Source organism: Alligator sinensis, unplaced genomic scaffold (assembly GCF_000455745.1).
Source record: "Alligator sinensis unplaced genomic scaffold, ASM45574v1 scaffold216_1, whole genome shotgun sequence".
In the NCBI taxonomy this organism is placed as follows: Eukaryota; Metazoa; Chordata; order Crocodylia; family Alligatoridae; genus Alligator; species Alligator sinensis.
The window spans coordinates 3,081,514-3,107,326 of record NW_005841868.1 but is presented as its reverse complement, the minus strand read 5'-3'; the positions used below and the strand labels follow the sequence as shown (position 1 = coordinate 3,107,326).

Sequence of the window (25,813 nt, the reverse complement as noted above, 5' to 3'; positions counted from 1 at the left end):
AATTTTCAATCAGACTGGAAGGATGTGGCTGCTCACTGAGCACCTGTTTTAATTTACCCTCTGCCATGGTGAGTACATCCCCTGCCCCTATCCTCATCTCCAGGCTCCACCACTCTTCCTTGCTTGCTCTGCTTCTGGGATATGGGCTAAGTAAAGCCCAAGGTCTGAGAAGGCCTTGGTGGATGCTGGGTAAATGCTGGATGTGTGTGCGAAGCAAGGCACCTCAGCCCAGTTCGGAGGCAGACAAGGCCAGTTGAACAGAGCCAGGTCAAACCCAGAGTGAAGCCAGAAGTAACAAGAATTTCTGCCCTGTCCAGTTACATTTCTCTTTCCCACAACCCTTGCCCACAGCAGCCCTTGGCCTTGGAGTCATCATTCCACACCAGACTTTCCCAAGCAGTGACATACTTAGAAGGCAGAGATGCCACCACCTTCCTTTGCCTTCTGCCAAGAGGGTGTCCTGGCAGCGTGCCTGGGAAGACAGCAATACATACTTCCACTTCATGTTCTGCAAGGGGAGACCCCTGTTACAATCCACTTGGCTGTGGGAGCTGAGAAAGAGGGCCTGATCTTTGACTGCACTGAAGTCATAGATTCATAGATGTTAGGGTCGGAAGGGACCTCAATAGATCATCGAGTCCGACCCCCTGCATAAGCAGGAAAGAGCGCTGGGTCTAGATGACCCCAGCTAGATACTCATCTAACCTCCTCTTGAAGACCCCCAGGGTAGGGGAGAGCACCACCTCCCTTGGGAGCCCGTTCCAGACCTTGGCCACTCGAACTGTGAAGAAGTTCTTCCTAATGTCCAGTCTAAATCTGCTCTCTGCTAGCTTGTGGCCATTATTTCTTGTAACCCCCCGGGGCGCCTTGGTGAATAAATACTCACCAATTCCCTTCTGTGCCCCCGTGATGAACTTATAGGCAGCCACAAGGTCGCCTCTCATCCTTCTCTTGCGGTCCTGAAGCATAAGGTCACATGCTCCCAGCTAGGTCTCCTGAGCACTTCCAGAGCAGAGCAGGCTTTAGGTCAAGTGAGAACTCAGTCCTACATATCCTTGGCAGTCTGTGGCAAGTCGCTACACTGCCCAAACAAGGTTGATTCCCACAGCACAGGGCTTATCTCCTGGCACCAGCTATCCAATCTAACCCCTTGGCTGGAGCAGCCCTGGCAAGCCCTTCCTTTCTGCTGCCCACACAACACCAGGAAAAGTATTGGACTCACAGCCATCATTCCCTGCCAAGATTCCCAGTGTGGGACAAAGCCCTGAGAAAGGGAACACATAAGAAGACCTGGGAGCAGGCAAGTATCAGTAATGTGGCTTCGGGGAAGTGAATGGAAAAGCATCTATGGGCACAGACTGAAGTGACAATGTTTACGTGATTTGGCCCCGGAAACAGTCTACAGCCATAATCAAACAGAAGTGCACAGCTACAGACTTCTTTAAAAACGCCTGATCCTGTGAAAACTCAGAAGAACAGGCTTCAAAACAAGGTGCATTCTATAACTTGTGTCTGCAGAGCCCCCAGCCTGTCACTGTTTTCAGAATGGGAGGAGGGAAAGGAAGTGGAGGGAGTTTGGTCTGGGGTTTTTTCAGCTGGCACTGGAGGGTGGGACGGGTGATTGGAGAACAAGAAGTTCCCTCTGCTCCCTTTCTCCCCTCCCATTCTGAAAACAGCCTTAGAGCTGGGAGTGGGGAATGGCATTGCTACAGAGACCAGGCTGCAAGCTTGCAGCAAGCAGCTGGGATCCCCAACTCCAGGAGCCAACAGTGAATTTCTGTTGGGTCTGGGGGATTGTTGCAACTCATAGTACTACTTTCTGTAAAGAGCTGTGAGCTGTTTGCACCCACTGACTCAAGTGAGGCCAGGTTTCCACCCTAGGGTGGGACCTCAGTCTATGGCTGGAGCAGGAAGGACACTGCAAAAAATCAGCTGACACTTCTGCACAAATTTGCTGCCCTTCTTGTGTTCCCTTGCTCCGAATATTCCATGGACTACACCTCTATGTGGAGACAAGTTCCCTTACACACACACACACATACACATGCACAGGCAACCACTTTGTGTTTTTGCTCACATCCAGCTCTTAGGGGAGAAATCAATTACTAAATGTCATTCTGGTCAAAAGGATCTGATTGCTCTTTGTGAACAGAAAAACCATATCCGTCCATCCATCTTCATACTGCCATGCCTACTCCTCCATCTATCTCAATCTGTAGACAGATCAAACAGTGACAGATTTAAAAGGGGAGCAGGAGCTTACTGCTTGTGAGCAGATCAGCTGATCTGCTGTAACTGTTTCATGTGTCTTTTCCTATCCCAGTATAAGTGGACCCTAAACTGGGACACTTACCCTGCAAAGAAACAGCTGCTAAATTACAGTAGTTTGGCTTCCACTTCCTGTAGGCTAGAGCAGATGCACAAAATAATTACAGTGGATCAGCAGCAAGTCCTGGCCCTGAGTAAACTTCATGGAGGTTCCAACTATTCCTCCAGTAAGAGGAGCGAACTCTGCTTGGGGCTGGGTTTTTTGGCTCTTTATAAAATAAGAGAGAAATGTATTAATTTTCTCTTTTTTTCTGGTGGGGAGGAGCCTAGAAGCAGAAGTGCTGTCACTTTCCAGCAGGATTATCTGTACTGAGTAACAACTGCAGAATACAAATACTAAAATTCCAGACTGGATCAGACACCTGATTCTAAAATGACCTTTGTCCAATTGGGGAGAAGAAATATGTCACAAAGCACTAGAGCCCTATCAAAACAGTCTAGTTTTCAAAACCCCTCTCTCTCCCTCTCTCTCTGTCCCTTCCATTTTGGTTTTCCCTGAAATACATAAAATCAGGGCAGGAGAGAGAGAAAACCATCATCATGATTTTTCAAGGGTGCTTGTTATAGCTGTGTTCATCTAAGGACATAGGCAGACAAGGTTCTTTGGGTAAATGTGGTATCTTTTGTTAGACCAATTAAATAGTTGGGAAAATTGTTCTTTACAAGTGTTCAGGCACAAAAGAGTGTTTATGTCTGAAAGCTTGCAAAGAACATTTTTCCAGCTGTTTAGTTGGTCTAATAAAAGATATCACATTTAGCCAAAGAACCTTGTCTGCCTATGATTTTTCAAGTAGCACAAGCTGCAGGTAATCAGAGAAGCAAGTCCTTTCCTTGAAACCCACCTGAGTAAGTTGCTGGCCGGTGGGAGTTTCTGCGGAGGGGGATGCTGGGTCGGCTGGCTTCCTGAGGGTCTGCATAGCTGATGGTCTCTGCAAAGGGAAAGTGTTAGCCACACGGCAACTTGGTCCCTGTTGTATCCAGTGCTACCCACTGTGATAGAATTTTCTTTCTCTGGGAGACAGTCCAAGGGATTCTACCTCTAGAGAAAGGCTTGAATCCCAAGCCTCTGGTCCTGTCTCAGGAGCTCTCTAGGCCTGTCAGCTCTGGCATTGCCTTCATGAAGCAAGCTAAGCCTCAGTGGGGCAGAGGCTGTATTCGCCCTCCTCCCTGGGGCCCAGAAAATCTTTCCAGGTATTGGTGCATTAGGAAGTTTCAGTGGCAATAAAAAACCTGGGGGGAAGAGAAATATCAGAGCCTCCAGGAACAGACACTCACCCCAGGCTGTCCACATCTACAGGGGCTTTGCAAAGGCAACCCAGGGGCCTAGTGCTGGGTCCATCCTAAAGGAGAGGCATCTGGCAATGCCCCAGCATCTGTGTTGAACAGGGTGGGGGAGTTGCCGCCATCACAAGAGTGTTCCCCCTTCCCTTTGGGTCTGGACTGCATGGCACAAATCCAGGTTGTTGATGTGGGATTTGGTATCTTCACTGACTGCCTTTCTTGCATGCATACCAGCTTCTGGCTTCTTTACGATTTATTCCATCTAGGAAGAGCGCACACCAACTGCAGATGCTTCCTCAGCCTGATGTAGGGTATTTAAATCCAAAAGCTTGCCAAGAAGAATTTTTTCACTTATTTGAGTTGGTCTAATAAAAGATACCAGATTTACTCAAAGAGCCTTGCCTGCCTATGTCCTTAAACCAACACAGCTACAACCTACAGCCCACAGCTGGTAGGCACCTACCACACCTCTTTAGGCCTCTTCTCCCCACACCCTTGTTAACAGCTGCCCAGCCAAGGAGAACTTAGATAGTAAAGGAGCAGCAGGAACAAGCAGTTGCCTTTTGACTTCTCCCCTAAACCCCTCAAGGTAAAACTGACCTGACTTTTATTTACATCCTCCTGTATCTCCCTCTTCCCTGACTCTCATGGGGCTTCAGCACCCCACTACAATAGGGCTGCATGTGTGTGCATAGGAGGCAGCAAACTCAGACCAGAAAGAGGGGTCATTGCACCACGGGCCTTCGAAGAGGGCAGGGGGCATCCATGAGGGTGACATGGGCCCCATCAGTAACTCACAGACCACAGAACAAACCCATGGACATCAAGAATGGCCTACAACTTGCAGTGGATCAAAGGCACAGACAGCACATGCCCTCGCCTGATTAGCACATGCTCTTTTCTGATCCCGATCAGCAGATCAACTGGGGGTCCAGAGGGGACCCTTACTCAGATCCTGACACAGGACAGGTAGGGAACCTCCAGACTGGCCTCACCCACCAGTCCCACTGGTTCTCTCCCATCACACGCAGCCTGGGAAAAGGGCAGCAGCTACATCGGTTTGGCCCTTCTCTCCCTTTTGTTGCCCTATCTCCGGGACCTCAGGTCACAATCAAATTCCCTTCCCAAGCAGGGAGCTGAAGGCAGTCTCTGAACAGGCCAGGGGGCTGGGACAGATAGATGGTTTCCTGTAGGGGCAGAGGGCTAGATAAGAAGTGTTGTTTCCTTCCTGCTGTCCCTGAACTGTGTTTCTTGGAAGGGCGTCACTGAACTTTTGTTCAGCTAAAAAAAAAACAAAAAAACAACCCTGTGGAACAGGATGGAAGATTTTATGAACGAACACTCATGGGAAGCACAGGGCACTAGCCAGAGATTGCCATAGGGCTGGAAACAACAGCACTGTTATATGTGTGCACAATCCTCAGCATCTCACTGCCCCTCCATGCATCATCCCCTCCACTGCACATCCTCCAACGTAAGACAGCAGTGTATTACAGCCTGCTTCTCTGCTCATTCACACACCGCTGCTTTTGCACAGCCACACCGGGGCACTTCAAAGCTCACATCAGCATCTCTGCGCTGTGCCCACACCCACTCCAGGAGTCTCCACCACAGCCATGCAACGCCCGATAGCATGCAGCCTCCCTGCACAGCATACATGGACCATGCACTGGGAAACTCTCTGCCACAGGAAGCCACTGAAACAAAGACTTGTCTCGTTGGACTTGACCAGGGGCTGAACGATGTTATGACCATTGCAAGGGGCCAGGTTAAAGGGCCATTTGTAGCGGGGCAGGTAGGATAACTGTTTGCTGCTGAACTAGGAAAGGCTTCATTCCACCAGGTCTGTTGTCTGGGTTCACTTCTCACTTCAGGTTTTTGCCCCTCCTTTGGGCACTCCTGCCTAGTAGATCTGTAGATGATCAAGCCTGAGGTGCTAAATGCCCTTTCTGTGCATAGCACCATGAGCCTTTTAGGGGAAAGCCTTGCCATAGAGGTACTGTCTTCTCAGTACACTGCTCTGTGCCCTGCAATGACAAGCACAGGCAGCTGGGCTGGATCTGCCCTAGCTGGATGGCTCCCAGTCCGCAGGACACAAGCCCAGCTGGCTTCCCCCAGTGCTTGGGCACCCATCCGGTCCTGCCCTCCCCCTACTCTCTCTTTCAAATGCCACAAGAAAGCTTGGGTTTGCTGGGGAAGGCCAACATGCTCAAATCAAAGGGAGCCCCATGTGTCATTCATTTGCAAATAGCTTTTGATCAAGGATGTTTGTTTTGCTGTGGCAGCAACATTTCAGGCCTCCCTGTCATCTAATCTGTGCCGGAGGGCTCCTCACCCTCAGAGTCATGCAGTCTCCTCCTACAGAAGGAACTGGCCCAAAGTGATAGCTGGGGGAAGGGCCCCCCTTCTTGAGCAGCTGTTCAAGGATCATGGAGCTCCTGATTCACCTTCTGCATTTAGCACAGGGCAAGAGCCCATAGAGATACCAGAGCTGCCCATTTAACCAAGAGGAGGGATCCAGGGAAATCCCAAGAGGTTCACTATTGGGACCCACTGCTGCAGGACAGCTCCAAAGAACCTGGGATGTATATATGAGCTTTCCCCTGGGCTGGCTGGCATGGGAACTCAAGAGCCCTGCCTCTGCTCTAGCCACTAGACACACTGCCTTCACAGAACCATGCTCAGAACCCAGGAGTCCTGACCCCCATCTCCCCCCTCGCGCGCGCGCACACACACACACACACGCGCGCGCACTGTAGCTTCGGGGCAATACTACCATCCCAGAGCTGGGAACAAAATCCAGAAGCCTGGATTCCTAGGTCTGTGCTCTGGCTATCAGAACCTACAGCAGCAACGTAACAATGCTTACCTTTTTAAATGCTCATCATGCTGGTACAAAGGGTGCTGGACCTGACAACTCCAGAGACTACAGAGCAAATGCAGACAAAGGCAGCCCCACACAGGCAGTCCTTCCCACAGACTGCCCCTCTCCACCACTATGGAGGGTGCCTCCTCCAGGGGCTGGGAAAGGGATGCTCTCCATGCTCCACCAGCTCTTGACTGCTCCTCTCGCCAATATAGGGATCAGCCCCAATGATGCATTCTGCACAGTTACAATTTAATTCAAATACTGTGATCCAGGGGTCTCTCTCAAAGCCCTAGCTCCAAGTCTCATGATTTCAGGCAAATCTCAGTTCTCATTTTGAAAAAGAGAAATGTCCAGCCCTCCTGGCTGTGGAGAAATCCTGACATCCTAAAAGCTTAAAAACCAGCAGGCAAATGAACAGAGCCAATCTCATGATTCAAAGGGCAAGCTGACTTGTGATTTTTTGTCGCTTTGTATTAGCCAAAATGTCCTTCCTGCCTACGAAATTCACTGAGCCCCATCCTCAATCCATTAGCCAGCGGTGACATCCAGTAAAGCAGCAGTAGGCAATTATTTGGGCCAGAGGGCCACTTAGGGTGTTTTGGTGAACTGTCATGGCCCGGGTCAACATTCCCCTTCTTGCTCCCCTCCCTGCCTACAACAGCTCACCAAGACTCCCTAAGTGTCTCTGCCCCACACCTGGCTGCACAGATGGGATGGGGTCATGGATGGGCAGGAAGTGGAAACTGAGAGTAGGATGGGTGGGTAGGATCAGGGCCAAGGCTGGGATCAGGATCACAGAGCTGACAGCATGGACCCGGGGGCCGGACCCAGGGCAGAGCCATGATCTGCTCCTTGCATGCCCCTGCCTGCAGAACTGGCACCCATTGCAAGGATGTGTAGGCAGCGTCTGGACCCCTGCCCTGGACCCGGCCTCACCCACCTGTCCTGTTTTTGGATGCTGCTCCCTGCCTGCCCACTGCCACATCCCATCTGCCCAGTTGAGTACGTCCTGCCCATGTGGGTCCCGATTGGTCTCCATGGAGACCCCACGTACCTACTCCATCCAGTGCTCCTAGCAGTGAGTGTGGGGCAGCCGGGCCAGGGCAGCAAGGCTGAGTTTGGTGGTGACAGAGACTGGCAGCAGCAGCTGGAAGGAGTCACAGCTGCAGGGGTTGCTGAGAAGCAAGTCCAGCCTCTGTACCACCCCAGCCCCACTGTGTGCCCAGGGGTGGCAGGACCCAGGGGTGTCATGGCTCGGGCTGCCCCTGGTATCTGGGCTTGGTGGGACCGAGGGACCCACTACAGGCCAAACAAAATCCTTTGGAAGACTGGATCCGACTTATGGGCCATGCTTTGCCCACCACTGCATTAAGGCCTAAACTTAATTCTGTTCAACCCCTGCCCTGGAGGAGGAAGGTTCATGGTCCAGGGGGTTGGTAAGGAGACATCTCATTCCTTTCTTTCAGCATCAGAGGCCATCTGGGACAGTGCCACATTGCAGCAGTTCAGTTAGAGTCCACTGCCACCCTACCACCTGACAGCAGTCAGTACATTATCACAACCAGCTGATTCCACCGCCCCCCCCCCCCCCCCCGCATTGTTAAATTGATGCTAACAATCCCACTTACACTTCCTTCCTGAGCCAAAGCCACCCAAGTGGATTGAACCAAAGAGCTACCCCATTCTGCCCATGTCACCCATCCCTGGCTACCACCATGCTCCCCCTATGGAGGAGGCTTCTCATAAAAATCATGGAGAAGTGGGACTGGAAAGGACCCCCCTATCATCTAGTTTAGCACCTCCCATCCCCCCTGCCTGAAGCAGGATCAGTGCTATCCAAACCATTCTATACAAATCCATTGTCTAATGGCAATCTATTAGCAAAATGACATGGTTAACTCTGACAATACCACAGGAGGGGGACCACTGTGGCCAGCATGCTGCTGCTGCTGCAAAGGTAGTTCAGACATTCTTGAGAGATCCAAGGAGGAAGACCGCATCCCTTGCTGCAGAGAAGGGCAGAAACCCCCACAGTTCATACCATTCTGACTCCTAACATGGTGATCAGTCTGATCCTGAGGACAGGGGCAAGACCTTCTAGCCAGGAACCTATGGGTTTAAGCCTCAGCAGGACCAATGGCACACCCGTCACAATCCCTAGCCTTGGTTGCAGTTAACACCCAATGCTTCCAAGGAAGGTTTAAGAAACCCCCCAACACATGGAGCATCAGGAAGGGGAAAAATTCCCTCCCAGTCCCATGGGGCAATCAGCAAAGCCCAGAAGCATGGGAAATACCTATAATAGAACATAGACATAGCTACACCTAGATTATCCTTGACCAATGCCTGTCCAACCTCCAAACATGGAGAGTCCACAACTTTCCAGCTTTTTAATGTGGAGACAATATCATCACCACTTTATAGTTCTCCAGACACATGGCACAGATATCTGCTGCTAACACCTCTCTGCAGCCCTGGCTTGGCTCCATCCAAAATAAATTTCCGCTCAAATTTCACCCAGACAAAATGAAGCTGAACCATGCTTTGCTCATGGGACTTGGCTCACAAGAAGTCCAGGGCTGAGTATTAGGGAAGGAGCAGGAAAGCAGTGATGGGTGTGCTGGGAAAACAGGATTGGACTGGAAAGGGGTGTGGTGATAACGGTGGAACAAGATAGGTGGTAGGATAGAGGGCCACGGATAGCAGGACAGGAGTGGAAGAGGCTGTGACAGCTTCCCCACATGTAGAACAGCTTAGCGATCCCAACTTCCATCATAAAGCCCTGCAATATGTTGGCCAATAGCTACCAGCCACCACTCCTGGGGGACTTTCCCACTCCAGCATTTACCCTGGCACCTTCAGGCCCAGCCCTGCTGTCTCTTCTTGTAGCAGGCAGGTAGTACACACCCATGTGTGGGCTGCCTAACTTTCCCTCCTCTCCATAACCTCCATGGGTAGGCTAACCTCCATAGCTGCCCCTTCTAGCCTGCTATAGGAACCCTCCCCTATCCACTGCATCTCCAGGGATCCCCAGTCCCTTGCATCACAATTCAGACCTACTCAGGGAGGCTCTGACAATACCTAACGCTAAAAGTTACCTTCAGGGACACCCCACACAGGGGGCTGCTACCTTCCCAGCTGCCTGCCAGAGTGGAGGTTGGCCTCAACCTCACATTCTGGCCCTCCAGCCTCTCCCTCTGGCCTCCGTTCTACCCTGCTTCTGCTACAACAGTCTCCTTTCTCTCATCAAGGCCAACCACAAAAAAAAATATCACTCTTTAGCAGGGCTCCCTCAGCCGCCTCATGGATCACTCTGCTTCTTCCCAGCTGCATCTAATAAGGGGCCCAGGCCATCTGGTCCCCAGCTGATCAGGATCAGCTGCTGGGGGGAGCAGCAGATCCGTCATAGGCCCAGCTGGGCTGACTCCCACTGAAAGGGCCAGTTGGTCTGTGACACCCTGCCTTCTGCCAACCCTGTCTGTGCTGTGGTGTTTGGCCCATGTAGGCTTTTTCCAGTCCCAGATGTGAGACACTTATAGGGTTTTCCTAATTTCCAGCAGATTTATAGATGTTGTAAATAGCTCTCGACCAAGGGGGCAAAGCAAACACGGAGCCTGCAGTGGAGGGATGGCCGCCAGTGCTGTGTGTGGCGGGCGACAGGCCCCAGCCAATGGGAGGGACTGTGGCAAGGGCCAGTGGGTGGGCTGCACTGAGTGGGGCTGGCGTGGAGCATTGCACGCACCATGTGAGTGCTCAGTGTGCACAGCTGTGTCCAAAAGACCTGGAAAGGCGGAAGGAGGGAACTTGGGCAGCAGTAGCGGGGAAGCTGTGTCAGTGATGTGGGGACTGCTGCCCAGTAGTAAAGGCCTGGGGCTGGGGGCAGGAAATACAACGTCTAGATCCCACCTTAGGAAAACCCCTGTGCCCCTCAAGCATCGCTGTGCCCTGAAGTGCTGAGGGGATGTCTGCACTAGGAGTCCATACCAGCCTTCCTCGCAGACGGGCAGCACCCACAGCTGCAGAGGGGAAGGGAGCAGCTTCTCTGAGCCAAAAGGCACAGCAGCTGCTGGCATGGAGCACTCTCAGCTGTGGTCCCTTGGGAAGAAGGGAGCCCTCCCCTTTGTTCAGCAGATGGGGCTGTTTGGTGCCCCCCGCAAGGACACTGTAACCAGGGTGCTGAATCCCAGGCTTGGGATCCAGTGACAAACTGAAGGGCTGCCTGTTCTATCTAGGCCTGCCAGCAATGGTGGCTGCAAACTCTTAAAAGGCACCGTCACTCTTTGCCTGCTTGTCCTTTGCAGCCAGGCTGCCCACATGCTGGCTCTGTTCCCAGGCCTGAACGTGCAGAGGAAATTCCAGCCTGGACCACAGCAGCCCTGAAGGGAGCCCACAGCACTGAGCCAGCCACACAGCAGTGTCTCCATGCTGGTCTGACTGGCTCAGAGGCCAGACAGTGGGGCCTGAAGCCTTCCAGCTCTGCTACAGCCCAGGCCATTGGGGACTACTGGTCACTCCCATAGGAAGGGTGTTAGCACTTGTCTGCACTGGAGAGCAGCCTTAGTTCCAGCAATAAATGCCCAGTCCCCCATGCAATTGGGTTGGTGCCAGCTCCCAGAGATAAGGGAAGTCATAGACTTCACTGACAGCTACTCCCGGCTGGAATGGGAGTATGCTGTGTCCTCGCCAGCCAGGTCTCTCTGCCTCTCTCTTTTGGGCTGCTCTGGTGCGATGAGGGTGCTGGTTGGGATGTCGATAGCTGAGATCAGGGCTAAACACTAGGATAGGTCAAGACCAAGCTGAGCTCCTCTAACAGGCAGGCATCTTCCTCCCTAACAGCACCGTTAGCTCTCACTGTGGGGAACTGAGTGCTGTGTGGCTTGCTGTTCCTCACCATGGCTGCTGAGGAAGGGGCTTTATGCAGACAAGACCCTAGGACTGCCAAGTGACTCCCAGAGCAAACTCTGCTCCCTGGTGCCCCCCTCACTGCCAGCATCATAGTCCAGCCAGCATGTGAGAACAAAGCTTGGCCCTGTCTGCTCCATCTCAGGGGAAGGGCAAAGCCAGGATGGGGATGTCTGAGGCAGAATACAGCACTGCCTTTTCCTTCTGCTCCTGTTGGGGAAGAACCAGCCTGCTGGTTCATGAGCTGCTCTGTTGGGCTGTGGATAAGGAAAGAGAATGCACTTCCTAGCAGCAACACCCATGCTAAGCCCTTCCTCTGCTATCACCCTGCCTATACACATTCCTCATTCCACCCTTGCAGAGAAGGGGAGCTCCATATCACCTGCCCACTTGGCAGATAGGGAAACTGAGGCACATAGCAATTAAGCCTCATAGGTTCAACCACAGCCCCTGAAGGCTCTATTTTCAATGCCCGGCATAGGACTATATAGCTCTGATTTTTCAAAGGGGGTGTCAAGCAACCCCAGCTCTCACTGGCCTGTTTGGAGCAGCAGGGGCTCAGCCCTTTGGAAAGCAGGGCCTGGCTGTTTCCAGTTGGGCAGCCAGTTTGATCAGCTGCTTTTCCCCTAAGTGGTCACTCAGCAATTCAGTGGTTGAGCTGGCAGGAACCCAGAGTTTTATCCCTGTCAATCCTCCCTCACAGATCTCTGCCTCACACTAAGCATTAGGACTGATCAGTGTAGCCTGGCCCAGCCAGCCACTTGGCACACGCAGGTCCATGAGCCTCAGCAGTGGTTGTACCTGCCCAGACAAACAAAGCCCTGTGAAATGAGGGGGCATTTCAGGTGGTAAAGGAGTGTGCAGGGTTGGAATTACAGGCGAGCTGGGAGAGTAAACCCCCCATAAGAGATGAGAGCCCCCCCTGTCAGATTTGAAAATCATAACCTGGATGGGTCTCTGATTTTATTAGGGTATTGTGATGGGCAGCCCACTTTTTTTTTTTTGCAGACTGCCCCCCTAAGAGTCAAAGTGTAATTTGAATTTTGAACCCTGGGAGTGTGGTTTGTTGGGACAGTGCAGTCCCAGTCCCTCCCACACTCTGCACCAAAGGGGCATCAAAGGCAGCTCTGCTTTCTGGAGAGCACTACCAGACCCGAGCAAGGGGGCATTTCTGTTTCTGGCAAGTGGGTGTGCAGCACGGGCCTGCTTGGGAAGTAGTGAGATATGGAGAGACCAGTGGCTTCTACTACCCCTTCTCTGCTGTCCCTTCTCTGCTGTCCATCCCAAAACTGTCCCACAGACAGTCTTTGGAAAGAACAGATGCTACATGTGTCTGGGAGAAAGAAGGGACTGTGATGGGGAGGAGAAGAGGTCAGGGAAGAGATGAAGAGAAACAATCAGATAGGGGGAAGAGGTACAGTGAGAGGGAAGAAAGAAGACTCAGCACACTATCAAACCTGTCCCTCCATTCATCTGTCCAGCCATCCACTCGTCCAGTTGGCAGAGCTATCCATCTCTCCACCCCTCCAGTATTAAATGCTCCCTAAAGCATGGTGCCCCATGACTGAGGTACTGCAGCTGTGTCAAGCAGGCCTGACACAACCTCTCCAGCAGGGCCCAGCAGGGTACAGATGTCCATGATCCCTGTAATCCCAAACAGACAGGAGGGAACAGAATCTCTTCCATTGGAGAAAATGGGCTGAAGACAAAGCCCCAAAGTTTGTAAGGGACCCGCCAATATGGGCACCACACACCCTTTGGGTTGCAGTAGTGTCATGTCAACCTCAGCTGCAGCACTAGTGTGTTCAGTCAGATCTCAGGTTTGTTTGCATCCCCACTCACTCCTCCCATGCACTTCCCTCCTTGTTCTGTGGATGGCCCTGGGCAGCAAGGGCAGCCAGAGGCTGAGACAATCAGGGGCAGCCCAGTCTGAATCTGGGGCAGCTCTTGGCCCCGGGACCTCCATCTTCCCTGTAGTCACTCCCTCACAGGCTTGCCATGACCTGCCTTCTTTACCTGTGGGCCTTCTGTCCAGCTGGGGTGATCCTGCGCACTGGCTGGCTCTGAGGCCTTTGGTGCCAGATGGCACTTCCCTGACCTCAATTGTGGCTGGGGCAAAGGGGGCAAATATAGGGATTAAAGGTGCTTAGTTCTCTTCCCCAAATTCCTAGTTCTTCCCCATCTCTGGAACCAAATGCCTTTATATTTAAAATGGAGCTATATTCCAGCATGCCAAGGGTTAAAAGTCCCCATCTTATCCAAACTCATGAAACCAGGGACGGAAGCTCCCTGACTCTTCCCCAGAGGCCAGTCAACCAGCGTGGCGTCCCGTGGTCCCAACAGACTGTGCTTTCCCATCTACCCCTATCTGGCCAGCTGCGGGAGGGGAGGGGAGCAGGGAGCTGGCGGGAAGCAGTGACACCATGGCTCCTCTCCCCAGCTCTGGGGTCGAGTCAGGTCATGGACACCCTTTCCCAGGCCCAGCCATGGATAATGAGTTTCCCAAGGCTGGACACATGCAGCTGCCCTCTGGGGCACTCCCCTCCTCGCCCCCCACCCCACTCTAGCAAGCAGTTTACAAGCCCAATGTAAATATTTGCTTCCAGTGCAGGGAAGGGGGCGGTGCTAGGTGGGGGCTGTTTGTTCAGTGCCGGCTGCCTCAGATGGAGCCAGGACCAGAAAAAAACAGTAAAGTAGAGCAGAGATAGAGACAAGTTTCCGAAGCTCATGCCCTGTGTGGTTCCTGCTGTGTGGGTCCCTAGGGGTTTTTCCATCACTGCCGTGACTGCGCCAGGGTTGTGCTGGCACCATACTTGCTGTTTAAAGCTGAATTTTGCAGGCTCTCTAAAATGCACAGACAATGCTGGATAAACTTGCAAACTGGCATGCCAGGCTAGGATGGAGTTTGCTCTGCACACCTGAGGTCATTGGGTCAGGACAGGACTGAGATAGAGCCTGCTCCTGTACCCCTAGCTTGCCTTTTTATTTCCACAAGCTGGCCTACCTCTTAAGAGAGAGGTTGTCCCCAGACCCTTCCTCTCCCTCCCGTTAGTTATTACACGGCCCCCATGTGGCCCCCTGCACACAGTCCTACCGGCACAGCAGCATCATGATAGGGAACAGTAGTATTCGGGAAGCTCTTGGGGAGGTGAACTCTGAATATAAGTTTTGGCCTTAGAGCTAATCACCTGTACTGCACGCACACAGAGCTGGAGGCGATGTGACCCTTCCTGCTCCTGGGCATGGGGTCAGGAAGAAAGGCTGCCAATGTGTAAACCATACCTGGATTGTCCAATAGGTGGTTTCTTGTAGGTGCCACAGAAGTTGCAACTAGTGGCCAGTCTGGATGGAGCCTGCCCTGTCCTGAGGTGGCAAATCCTGTGTGCTTTGTGTTCCTGATGGTCTCCCTTCCCATGTCTAACTCAGTTCTTCCCTGTTTCTTCACCCAGGCTCCCTTGCTGCCTGGTCCTTCTCCCCTTGGCAGCCCATGGGAGTTTTGTTCCCACTGGTGCTTCCAGGCAGCTCCTCCATCTTCTCTTCCCCTTGAGGCACAAACACAGGTAGGTAGGCTGCTCCCTCCCCTTGTTGCAGTCTCCGTTAAAGATTTCTGGGCACCTCTGTGCATCAGGTCAGCACTGCTGTAGAGCTGCGGCTCTAGTGAGACCCTGGGACAGCGGCAACTTTAAGAGAGTGCCACATCCCACCTCAAAGGTGGCTGCATTCAGCAGAGGGGGAAGCTGTGTCCCTATCCCTGAGTTGGCTCGGAGGCAGTGCCCATCTAGGGTGCTTATACATATGCTCCAGGAGTGCAGGGTGCGGGGGAGCCACTCTATTTAAAGCACCCACAAGGTCACATGTAGCAGCAAGCATCCCTGTGCTGAAAAACGGCAACGCGGAAGCTTTAACTAAAGCTCGTTTTGGTTAAAGCACCCCTACTGCCATTCTTCAGTGCAGGGACACTGATACATGTGATGCTGGAGTCTGCTGGAGCATGGTGATTACCATGCTCCAGCAGACTTGATTAATCAAATCTGCTCCCATGCGCTATAATTACAGTGCATCAGAGTAGCCTCACTGCACATGTACAGGTGCCTTGAACACCTGAAAGTGATTCAAGGACATGTAAGGAGGGGAAGCTGCACCTGAGGGCAGCACTTGCAGATGGGAGAAAAGGTAGCCAGGCATACCCGCTACAGCCTTCCCCATCCATACTCCAGGCCTGGGACTTAAGGCCTTTAGGCTCCTGGCTGAGATGTCAAGGGTCCTCCAACCCTTGTTTTCAGGCAGGGATCTGTCAGTGCTCCATAGGCTGCTATAAGATGAGCACTGTGGGCGCCTCTTCCACTCAAGCTCCAGCCCCATGCACGTGGGCCCTGGGCTTGTGGTGTTGCCTCTCAGTTGCCTGCAAACATGAGCACGGGGCTGACAGATGCATGTCGGGGGAACAGGTGAAGGCCTGTCAGGGGAAGCTGTCTCCTGCCACACCCACACCCTCCCCCAGCAAAGCCAGAACAGCTATATAAATCACCCCTGGCCTGATGCATTCCCGGCTTCTGGCAGGAGTTCAAAGGACGGGGTTGCTGCCTACCCAGAATACTTCTGTCAGGTGTCCTGTGGGCACCTCTTTGGCAGCTAATGGGCCAAGGCTCTTGAAGTGAACAGGAGATGCCTAGAGGGCAGGCATTTGGAAAGCAGCAGGGAAGGGTCAGCAGAGCGCCAGGCCAGGAAGGATTCAATAAACAGGAAGAATTGATGGCTTCCCTGTGTCAGTGCCTTCACCACATCCCGGTGGGGGTGGAAGCACTTTCTGCAGAGCTAGTGCTGCAGTGCTAAGCTGCCAAACCAGGGTGGGGACAGAACAGCACTTGGGGGTGCAGACCCCCCAGCCACAGACAACTACCAGCCAGGCACTGGAGAGAAGGGTGGTGCTCACCATAGCCACAGCCCTCCTGCCTTGCTGCCTCCCTTTTCTTCATCTCTTCTGATAGTTTTCTCTCCTCCTATCTTTCCCTTCTTCCTTCTTTCCACTTCCTTTTGTGTTTACTCCTTCATTTTCTCCATTTCTCTTTCTTTCTTTTGCCCTTCCTTTCCCTTTCCCCTCCTGAATCCCAGCAGCCTTTTGCTATGACAAGCTGGTTGAGAATTGCCAAGCTTACTATATCAAGTGCCTTTGTGCAGGCTAGAGTTTCAGCATAATGGGATTTCAGATCAGGTGGCCATTTTTCTATTATGGTTCATTTCTGACTCACTGGCTGTCTGCCACCCATTCAGAGGCCATCTCCTTCCTTCCTCGCTGCCGTGCATGCTTTGCTTCCGCACTGTGGAACCTCTTGCTAAGGCACGGGATGAGGCCACAGGACTGGCCCAGCAAAAGTGCCTTTCCTCGGTCTCTTTGCAGGTTGCAGGGGGAGTACAGAAGATATACCTCACCTTCATTTTCCCTTCCATTCACAAGAGCTGATCAGACCCAACCCAAAATATATTTCCCAATATTTTCAACCCAAAATATTTTCCAGAAAAATATCTGCTCTCCCCGTTCTAGTCCCTATTTTCCAATCAGCTCCCCTACCTAGCCAGCCCCCATCAGACTCCTATTTCCAAGTAATTTGGCAAAGGTTTACACACAATATATTGCTTTACACAGCAATATATTGCTTTACACACAATATATTGTAGTGAGGGATCAACTGGTGAAAGGCTTTGGGGAAGGGATCTTCAGTCAGTTAGTTCAGTGTCTTTGTGATGTGTTTTGCCTAGGAAGGAGTGTAGCGCCCCTGCAGGGTCTTACATGGAGCCCTAGACTCAGCTCTCTGAGGCAGGGGCTGTCTTTTTGCTTTGTGTTTGTACAGCACCTCGCACCACAGGCTCCTGGGCTGGGACTGGGGCTCCTGGGTGCTTCCCAATAAACACAACATTTTCAAACACTCAAAAAAGGCCCAACCCCCACTGTCACAAAACCTTCCAAAAACCAGACATACACTGTCCTGATATCTCATTCAATATGGAGCTCTCTCTGTAGGGCAGACCTGGCTCAGATCTGGAGTGGAAGTACTGTGGAGACAAAATGTGAGGCTCTCGCCTTGCAGGCCTTTCACCTGCCTTGGGGCAGGGGGAGGGTGTGTGCTTTGAGCAAGGCTCCAGCAGATTTAGACCATTCAATCTCCTCAGACCGTGCCTCATTCTTCCCCTCCCAGCCCTTCAGATTTCCATCTGTCTTTTCCTTTCCTTGGCTGCACTCTCCTTCCTCCTCCAGCCAGGGCTGCCATTTTGGAGATGGCATCACCAGGATCTGGAGGCCTTTACCACATCTGTCCCTAAGGTGTTCAGTCACAGGGATGCAAAATGCCCCCAGCCCAGTCATTCTCAAGCTTATCTATCCCTGATCCACAGTCCCAAAGGTGGGCCCAGACATGCCAGCCTTTGACACTGGGAAATCTCAAGTGCTGCTGGTACTGCTGGGTCTCATGCACGAAGGATCCCACCTGAAGCCAACGGCACGATTGCAACTGTGCCAGGAAAGAGCAAGGAGTGCGAGGCAGCAGGAAGATCAAGCCTGGCCCAACTCCAGACCCACAGCTGATAGGGAGAAAGAGCTTGGTCAGAGACACCCAGAGCTGACGCAGATCTGAAGGCTCAGGGTAGGTTGGTCCATTATAAGCCACCCATTGCCAGCTGCCAACGCCATGCCCACTGCTAGCTTCCTTTTCTCCAGAAGTCCTGCTAAGGCCTGGGTTCATAGTGACCACAAACTTTTGGGTCACAAGGGCCACAGGCACACAGTGGGATTAATGGGGTCTCAGGGGTTACGAGGTGAACTTTGCGCACTGTCAAGGCAGCTGAGGAGAAGGTGTCCTGATGATGTGATGTGACTGCTCTCTCCCAGTGGCACAGACAGAGAGTGAGGGGGAGGCACTGGGATGGACAGACAGGCAGACTCAACTGAGCTCCCACTTCATGAGCAGCAAGGAGCTGGGAAGGGAAGGAAGGAGCCAAGCAGCGTGACTGAGTTAGTGGCAGGCCTGGCATGTGAAGGGAAGTCACAGGCAGTCAGGCCCCAGCATCCCTTGATCTCTTTGAAGCAGCCTGCCAGGCCCAACAGCATGACACAGTGCAGAGTGCTCAGCAGGACCCAGCCGCTCAGCTGCAGCCCAGCAGGAAACCAGGAGGCTTGTGTCAGCTTCCTCGGTGTCAATCAACAGCAACCCGAACTCAGTCCCTGCGTCAGCACTACAAAAGCTAGGGCAATAACAGACAGGGGTGTGCAGGCCTGGGTGTGGCAGAGATGGGGCTGCATGAATCACCAAGCCAGGACCCCCCTGCCAGGGCCCTTGCTCTACAATAGGCAGTACAGCCAGAAGAGGCTCGGGCACCCATGCTGTTCCCCATGGCAGTCATGACACCTCCCCCCAAGCAGAGCCCCCAGGGGACCACAGACTGTGTGGGCCAAGTTGGGGGTCAAGAAGGGTCCACCAGGGTAAGATACACTGGGCTAAAGGTGAGGTATTGTGTGTAACAAAACCGCAGAGCCCACACATCCCCATGGCCCATGAACAGCGCCACCACAGGGAAGAAGGTGGACAGAAACCAACCTTGCTGGTATGAAGGAAGAATGAGCCCCTCTCCCTCCACTACATCCCATTGCTGGCTTAAGGATCAGAGATGGTGAGACTTCTCCCCTAGCCTCCACTAAAAGGGGCCTATCCCCAACATTGACTCTCAGAGTCCTCTTTGCCCCAGGCTGGAAAGTGTCTGGTGCCTGCTCTGTGGGTGTGGGTACTTGAAACAATGTCCAGTGCTTCTCTGTCCCACCCATAGCCAGCACTGCCACATCATCCACCAGCCCACGGTACTCATATTTCCCCCTCCTGTAGCTACACGCAATGCTCCAGGACCTCAGTACAATTTACAGCCAAAATCAACAGCTCATCTCAGGAAGGTCCCCCCTGGCCATGGCTGTTTGCCAAGACAGCACCTTACCTCTGGCTGTGGCAAGCAGCAACTAGCCTCCCAGCACCTGGCGCTGAGCACAGCATAGACGGGACAGGTGACAGGGCTAACCGGGGGCCAGGATCTATGCCAGTGCTGCCTCCAAGTCCCCTTTGCCCCAAACAGAGAATGAACTACCCTGTATATCCTCCTCCAGACCCCCTCCTCCCACACCAGAAGGGCTCTGGCTCCATTATCCCACCCTGGGATTCCCTTTCCTGTGCTGGCAGAGACTGTTCCCCTTCTGAGTTTCAGCTCTCCCAGGCTGAGACAACCCTGAGCTCCCAGCAGTGGCCATGCCTGCAAGTGCAGCTCAGACACATCTCAAGAGACCCGTCCCTCTGACCCTGCCTACCTTCTTCGCAGTTGGCACCTGTGTGGCCTGGGCAGCATCTCCACTCTAGAGCCGTGAACGTTTTGTAGGCTACCTTGTATGTCGGCCTCACAATGGTTCTATAGCTGCAAAACACAATGGACCTTAGTTTTGGGGACTAGAAGGGTTTGGAATTAGCTCAGTGCTGCCATCCATCACCCACTCAGGGCCAGACCAGAGATCCCCAGGCTGGTGTTACATCTTCACCATCTCTGGCCCTTCAGATAGAGCAGGGGCGGGCAATTATTTTGGGCAGAGGGCCGCTTACTGAGTTTTGGCAAGCCATCGAGGGCCGCATGACAGGCAGCCCAGGGCAGATAAATATTAATTTTCTAAATTTTTTAGGGGCCCCGTGGGCTGCATAGAATGGCCTGGTGGGCTGCATCCTGCCCCTGGGCCACATTTAGCCCACCCCTGAGATAGAGGAAAACCTGTCCCCGCTCCACCCCACATGCTTAGGGAGCAAGGCAATGCCCTTCTGCTGGGCCCAGCTGGTGTTTGAGAGCATCCCACTGCACAGCAGCCTGGGGTGGCAGTCCAAGGATAAGCTGAGTGGGGAAGGTTGGCACCCCACAGCCTGAGGAGATGACTGGGGGCTGCCTGGGGGTAGAATCACAGGAGGGGCATTGCCCAGCTGGGTTTCATGAGTGCAGGTGGGCACTATGTCTGAAGGCAAATGAAGGCTGAATGGCCCAGCTGATCCAGGGTAGCACCATCCCCCTGGGACCAGGCTGGCAGACCAGGTCAGAAGGGACATGATACCAGTTCCTTGTTCCCATTCCAGTAGTGAGGGGTTTGAATTGCAATTGAAGAGCACAGAAGGGTGTAGGAAGAAGGAAAGCATCTTATTGCCTCCCCACCATCTCCAAGGCAGCTGTGCTCTAGCTCTGTCCCACCATAAGGGACAAGAGCAGCCTGTAGGGGGAAGCTGAAAGGTGGCAGCAATGGAGTCCCCCTCACCTGCCTCCGTTGCAGCCCATGGGCCAGCGGCAGGTCTGGAACACCCTCTGGAGGAAGGTGCCATTCTGGACGTGGCAGGACACTGTCCGGGTGACTGTGTACGAGCACCAGTTCCTGAAAGAGACCAACACAGGTGACATCATTTACTTTTCCTGCTCCCACCTGATGGGTGGTTGAGGGTGAGGCACATCCAGCAGCCCCAGTCACATGGGCTGGTGGTTTCATGACTCATAGAAACCCCAGACAGCTTCTGGAGACCCTGGTGGAGCCATATTGATATTGGTACTGATAATGATGTTGATCTTATTATCAAACAATAACAACTATAACAATGATATTAATATTAAAAGGAATAGTAATTATTAGACTGATAACAGTAATGATAACAATGCTATTGATATCGATAATAGCAATATTATTCATATCACTTCCTGTTACTCCTGGAAGACCATTTCAGGCTGGACATAAGGAAAAACTTCTTCACTGTCCAAGTCCCCAGGGCCTGGAATAGACTCCCCCCAGAGGTGGTGCAAGCACCTACTCTGGACACTTTCAAGAAACATTTGGATGTTTATCTTGCTGGGATCATTTGACCCTAGCTGACTTCCTGCCCCTTGGGCAGTGGGGCTGGACCCAATGATCTTGTGAGGTCCCTTTCAGCCCTAATGTCTATGAAATCTATGAAGGAGCTGCAGGGACCCCAGGGGGCAAGCCAGCTGGCTCATGATGGAAGCTCCTGCCACCAACCATGTGAACAAGTCCTCACTTGATATCCTGGCAAAGCACAGGGATGCTGGCAGTGTGTTGCAGAAAGGGTAGCCTCTCTTCCCACACTAATGCCATCACCCCGTTGAGGTCCCAACCAACAGTGCAACCCCATTGTGCTAGGTGCTGTACAGACCCACAGAGAGAGTCTGTTTTCTGCCCCAAAGAGCTTGCAGTCCAAATGGTCTCCTGTTCCAGGGCTACCTAAACCCCTTGCCTCTGCTTCCAGCAAGTGCATACTCCTTCTGCAGCTCCTATCTCTACCCTGCAGCACAGCCCTATTGCCCCTGCTCTACTCTGACACCTTGGTGCTGCTGCCACAGCACCGCTCTGCTGGGAGCTGTCTCATCCAAGATCCTGCCTGCACCCATCTCAGGCCTGCTTGCACTCAGGTCTCGGACTCAGCCACAGCTCATGCCCACTCACATCCCAAACCAACCTTGGGAGCCGCACAAGCCCCACCCCCCCCCAAACCAACCCTGGGCACCCGAAAAAGCCTCTGGTGTGCGGGACCATGCCTTAATGTGGGTTTGTACAGCTCCCAACACAAAAGGGCCATGAAGGGCTGGCAGGAAAGAAATATTAGAGCTCGGTAAAAAAAACATTTTGTCAGAGAAGCAGTTTTCCTCACCTGTGGGTTTCTTCAGGTGGGCTTCTGCTCCCTGAGTCCATGCCAGCAAAATAAAACCCATTTGTCCTTGTCAGTGGGACGGGCCCTTGTGGCTCTGGGCTTTGCACAGTAATCTGGCCCCTCCATGTACCCAGCTGTTGAGCTACCAATTGCCTCTGTCTCACAGCTGCTCCTTCATAGTTTGCTGTCCTAGGGTTTTGAAGCTCTTACTGAGCCATTCCCTTTTCAGCAGTCTCCCCACACCTGCAACTACTCAGTGGGGCTGGCTGCCCCTTCTTCAGGGGACAGACCACCCTGCTACAATAGGATAGATGCAGGGTCCAGGGAAACTGAGGCACAGAATGAGGAAGGGACCACGGGCCAGCGGCAGGTCTGGAACACCCTCTGGAGGAAGGTGCCATTCTGGACGTGGCAGGACACTGTCCGGGTGACTGTGTACGAGCACCAGTTCCTGAAAGAGACCAACACAGGTGACATCATTTACTTTTCCTGCTCCCACCTGATGGGTGGTTGAGGGTGAGGCACATCCAGCAGCCCCAGTCACATGGGCTGGTGGTTTCATGACTCATAGAAACCCCAGACAGCTTCTGGAGACCCTGGTGGAGCCATATTGATATTGGTACTGATAATGATGTTGATCTTATTATCAAACAATAACAACTATAACAATGATATTAATATTAAAAGGAATAGTAATTATTAGACTGATAACAGTAATGATAACAATGCTATTGATATCGATAATAGCAATATTATTCATATCACTTCCTGTTACTCCTGGAAGACCATTTCAGGCTGGACATAAGGAAAAACTTCTTCACTGTCCAAGTCCCCAGGGCCTGGAATAGACTCCCCCCAGAGGTGGTGCAAGCACCTACTCTGGACACTTTCAAGAAACATTTGGATGTTTATCTTGCTGGGATCATTTGACCCTAGCTGACTTCCTGCCCCTTGGGCAGTGGGGCTGGACCCAATGATCTTGTGAGGTCCCTTTCAGCCCTAATGTCTATGAAATCTATGAAGGAGCTGCAGGGACCCCAGGGGGCAAGCCAGCTGGCTCATGATGGAAGCTCCTGCCACCAACCATGTGAACAAGTCCTCACTTGATATCCTGGCAAAGCACAGGGATGCTGGCAGTGTGTTGCAGAAAGGGTAGCCTCTCTTCCCACACTAATGCCATCACCCCGTTGAGGTCCCAACCAACAGTGCAACCCCATTGTGCTAGGTGCTGTACAGACCCACAGAGAGAGTCTGTTTTCTGCCCCAAAGAGCTTGCAGTCCAAATGGTCTCCTGTTCCAGGGCTACCTAAACCCCTTGCCTCTGCTTCCAGCAAGTGCATACTCCTTCTGCAGCTCCTATCTCTACCCTGCAGCACAGCCCTATTGCCCCTGCTCTACTCTGACACCTTGGTGCTGCTGCCACAGCACCGCTCTGCTGGGAGCTGTCTCATCCAAGATCCTGCCTGCACCCATCTCAGGCCTGCTTGCACTCAGGTCTCGGACTCAGCCACAGCTCATGCCCACTCACATCCCAAACCAACCTTGGGAGCCGCACAAGCCTCTGGTGTGCGGGACCATGCCTTAATGTGGGTTTGTACAGCTCCCAACACAAAAGGGCCATGAAGGGCTGGCAGGAAAGAAATATTAGAGCTCGGTAAAAAAAACATTTTGTCAGAGAAGCAGTTTTCCTCACCTGTGGGTTTCTTCAGGTGGGCTTCTGCTCCCTGAGTCCATGCCAGCAAAATAAAACCCATTTGTCCTTGTCAGTGGGACGGGCCCTTGTGGCTCTGGGCTTTGCACAGTAATCTGGCCCCTCCATGTACCCAGCTGTTGAGCTACCAATTGCCTCTGTCTCACAGCTGCTCCTTCATAGTTTGCTGTCCTAGGGTTTTGAAGCTCTTACTGAGCCATTCCCTTTTCACTCAGGGGGGCTGGCTGCCCCTTCTTCAGGGGACAGACCACCCTGCTACAATAGGATAGATGCAGGGTCCAGGGAAACTGAGGCACAGAATGAGGAAGGGACTTGCCCTCTGGCACCCAGAGGCCAATAGCTGAGCTGGGATTGGAACCCAGCTCCAGCCCTTCCCCACTCCCCATGCCACCAGCTGAATCCCTCTCACTACTGGTGAGATATGGCAAGGGCACAAGCAGGGCATACCTGGTGCCTCAGTCCTGCTCCTGGGGGCCAAAAGCTGTTCAGCTGCTGTGGCATATTTGCCATGGCTGCCAGTGGGCAGGCTAAAGGGCCCCTCCCTGCAGAACGTGCTCCTCTAGGTCTAAGGGCCAACCCAGACTGCTCACCTCCAGGCTCCGTATGCCCAGCAGCCTCTCTGAGTGGCCTTCTCTAACATGAGCACAGAGCAACATGGACATTTAACACCAAAGCCAACTCTCTCTCCCTGAGACCATGCCCTGCATGCCCTGTTCTCCCCTGGGAGAGAGAGAATAAGCCATGCAGGGCAGAAATTAGTCATGTCACTTGATGTGGTCCTAGGAGGTTCTCCAGCAGCTGAGGCATCTGGAGAGCCCTTGCACAGTGAGCTCTGTTCCCACCTGGCAGATGGTTGGGGATGAGGCACATCGGCTGCCTGCTGTGCTGGGAACTGGACCAGGCAATCAGCAGCTCATTGTGCAGGAGTCACCAAATCCCTGGCTGCTTCTCAGCACCACTGAACACCCTGAGACATGTCTGCATCAGTGGTAGCACACTCCACACTGCTCCCAGACACCTGCCACGTGGGCTTCACCCTCAGCCCCATCAGCACTCAAGGGTGAAAGGCCCCATTGCCAGGTCTCAAAGTCCTGAGCTGCCTGGTCATGGTAAGGGCAGCTCAGAGTTTTCTCTAAACCATCTGGTGATGGTTGCCTGATATCAGAGTGGAAAGAGCATGGGTCCTCTCAGGTGAGATGATGTTCACAATAGTATGAGGAGCCCCTCAGCCAATCACCTATGGGACCTGTGTGAAAGCATGAGCTTCTATGGCTTAGAGTCAATGGGAGATCTCCATGAGAGCAGAGGCTGTAGAAACACCAGTAGCCTCTTCCTCTGGGCCAAAAGCCATGCTGGCCTTCAGATAGACTCGAGCAGGTGTATACACCCATCCTTGTGCCTATAGAGGCATGTGTCCTTGGCACAAGCAGGTGTGCACCTAGGGTCCAGAGACTGCCTTTTGGTATCCTTGGGCCCTCAGGCCACCTGCATCAGGAGAGCCATTGCCCCCAGCAGTCTGATTAATCTCCCCCTGCAAGCAGACACACAGCCAGACTCCCACCCTGCTCCCCAGCTGCACATGACAGAGGGGTAGGGCAGCAGGACCTGAAAACTCACTATAAAGAGAGACTGGATGAACCATTTTAGAGAAAGACTGTGAGTGGAAATGTGGAGAGCTCGGTGCCAAGCCTCCCTTTCCAGGGGCTTCTGTTTCCCATGCCAGAGTCATAAACCCCTGAATAGAGGGATTTAAAAAGGAAACACTCACGGAGACCCCTGGGTCATATGCCCCAGCACTGCCCCCCTTTCATTCAAACACACAACCCAGATGGGACCAAGCTGATACTGCCCTCTTACAACCTGTGAACAATCGGGTAACGTGAGCCCCTCACTGCGGCCAAAACACGTGCAGTTTGGGTGTCTGGTTCTGGGACACCCTGTCCGTCTCTGAATGGGGGCCTTTCAGGACAGGGAGAGCCACAGGCCTGCTAGCCAGCACTGTGCACG

General features: G+C 52.9%; 1 protein-coding gene and 1 long non-coding RNA gene across 4 annotated transcripts in view; both read right to left on the bottom strand.

Moving 5' to 3' along the window:
- EMID1 (EMI domain containing 1) overlaps positions 1-22,136 on the bottom strand; it is a 54,111-nt gene extending 31,975 nt beyond the window's left edge. The window contains exons 1-4 of the mRNA XM_006016852.3: positions 22,096-22,136; positions 20,700-20,813; positions 19,722-19,825; positions 3,171-3,257 (exon numbers count right to left, since the gene is read on the bottom strand). Of these exons, the coding sequence (XP_006016914.1) occupies positions 3,171-3,257; positions 19,722-19,825; positions 20,700-20,813; positions 22,096-22,136 (346 nt within the window). The remainder of the gene's footprint in view (positions 1-3,170; positions 3,258-19,721; positions 19,826-20,699; positions 20,814-22,095) is intronic.
- Positions 22,137-22,448: 312 nt separating this feature from the next.
- Positions 22,449-25,813, bottom strand: part of LOC106723025 — a 28,229-nt gene continuing 24,864 nt past the window's right edge. For all 3 annotated transcript variants that reach the window (XR_001359019.2, XR_003092035.1, XR_001359021.2), the window contains exon 3: positions 22,449-22,546. This is a non-coding gene — a long non-coding RNA (uncharacterized LOC106723025). The remainder of the gene's footprint in view (positions 22,547-25,813) is intronic.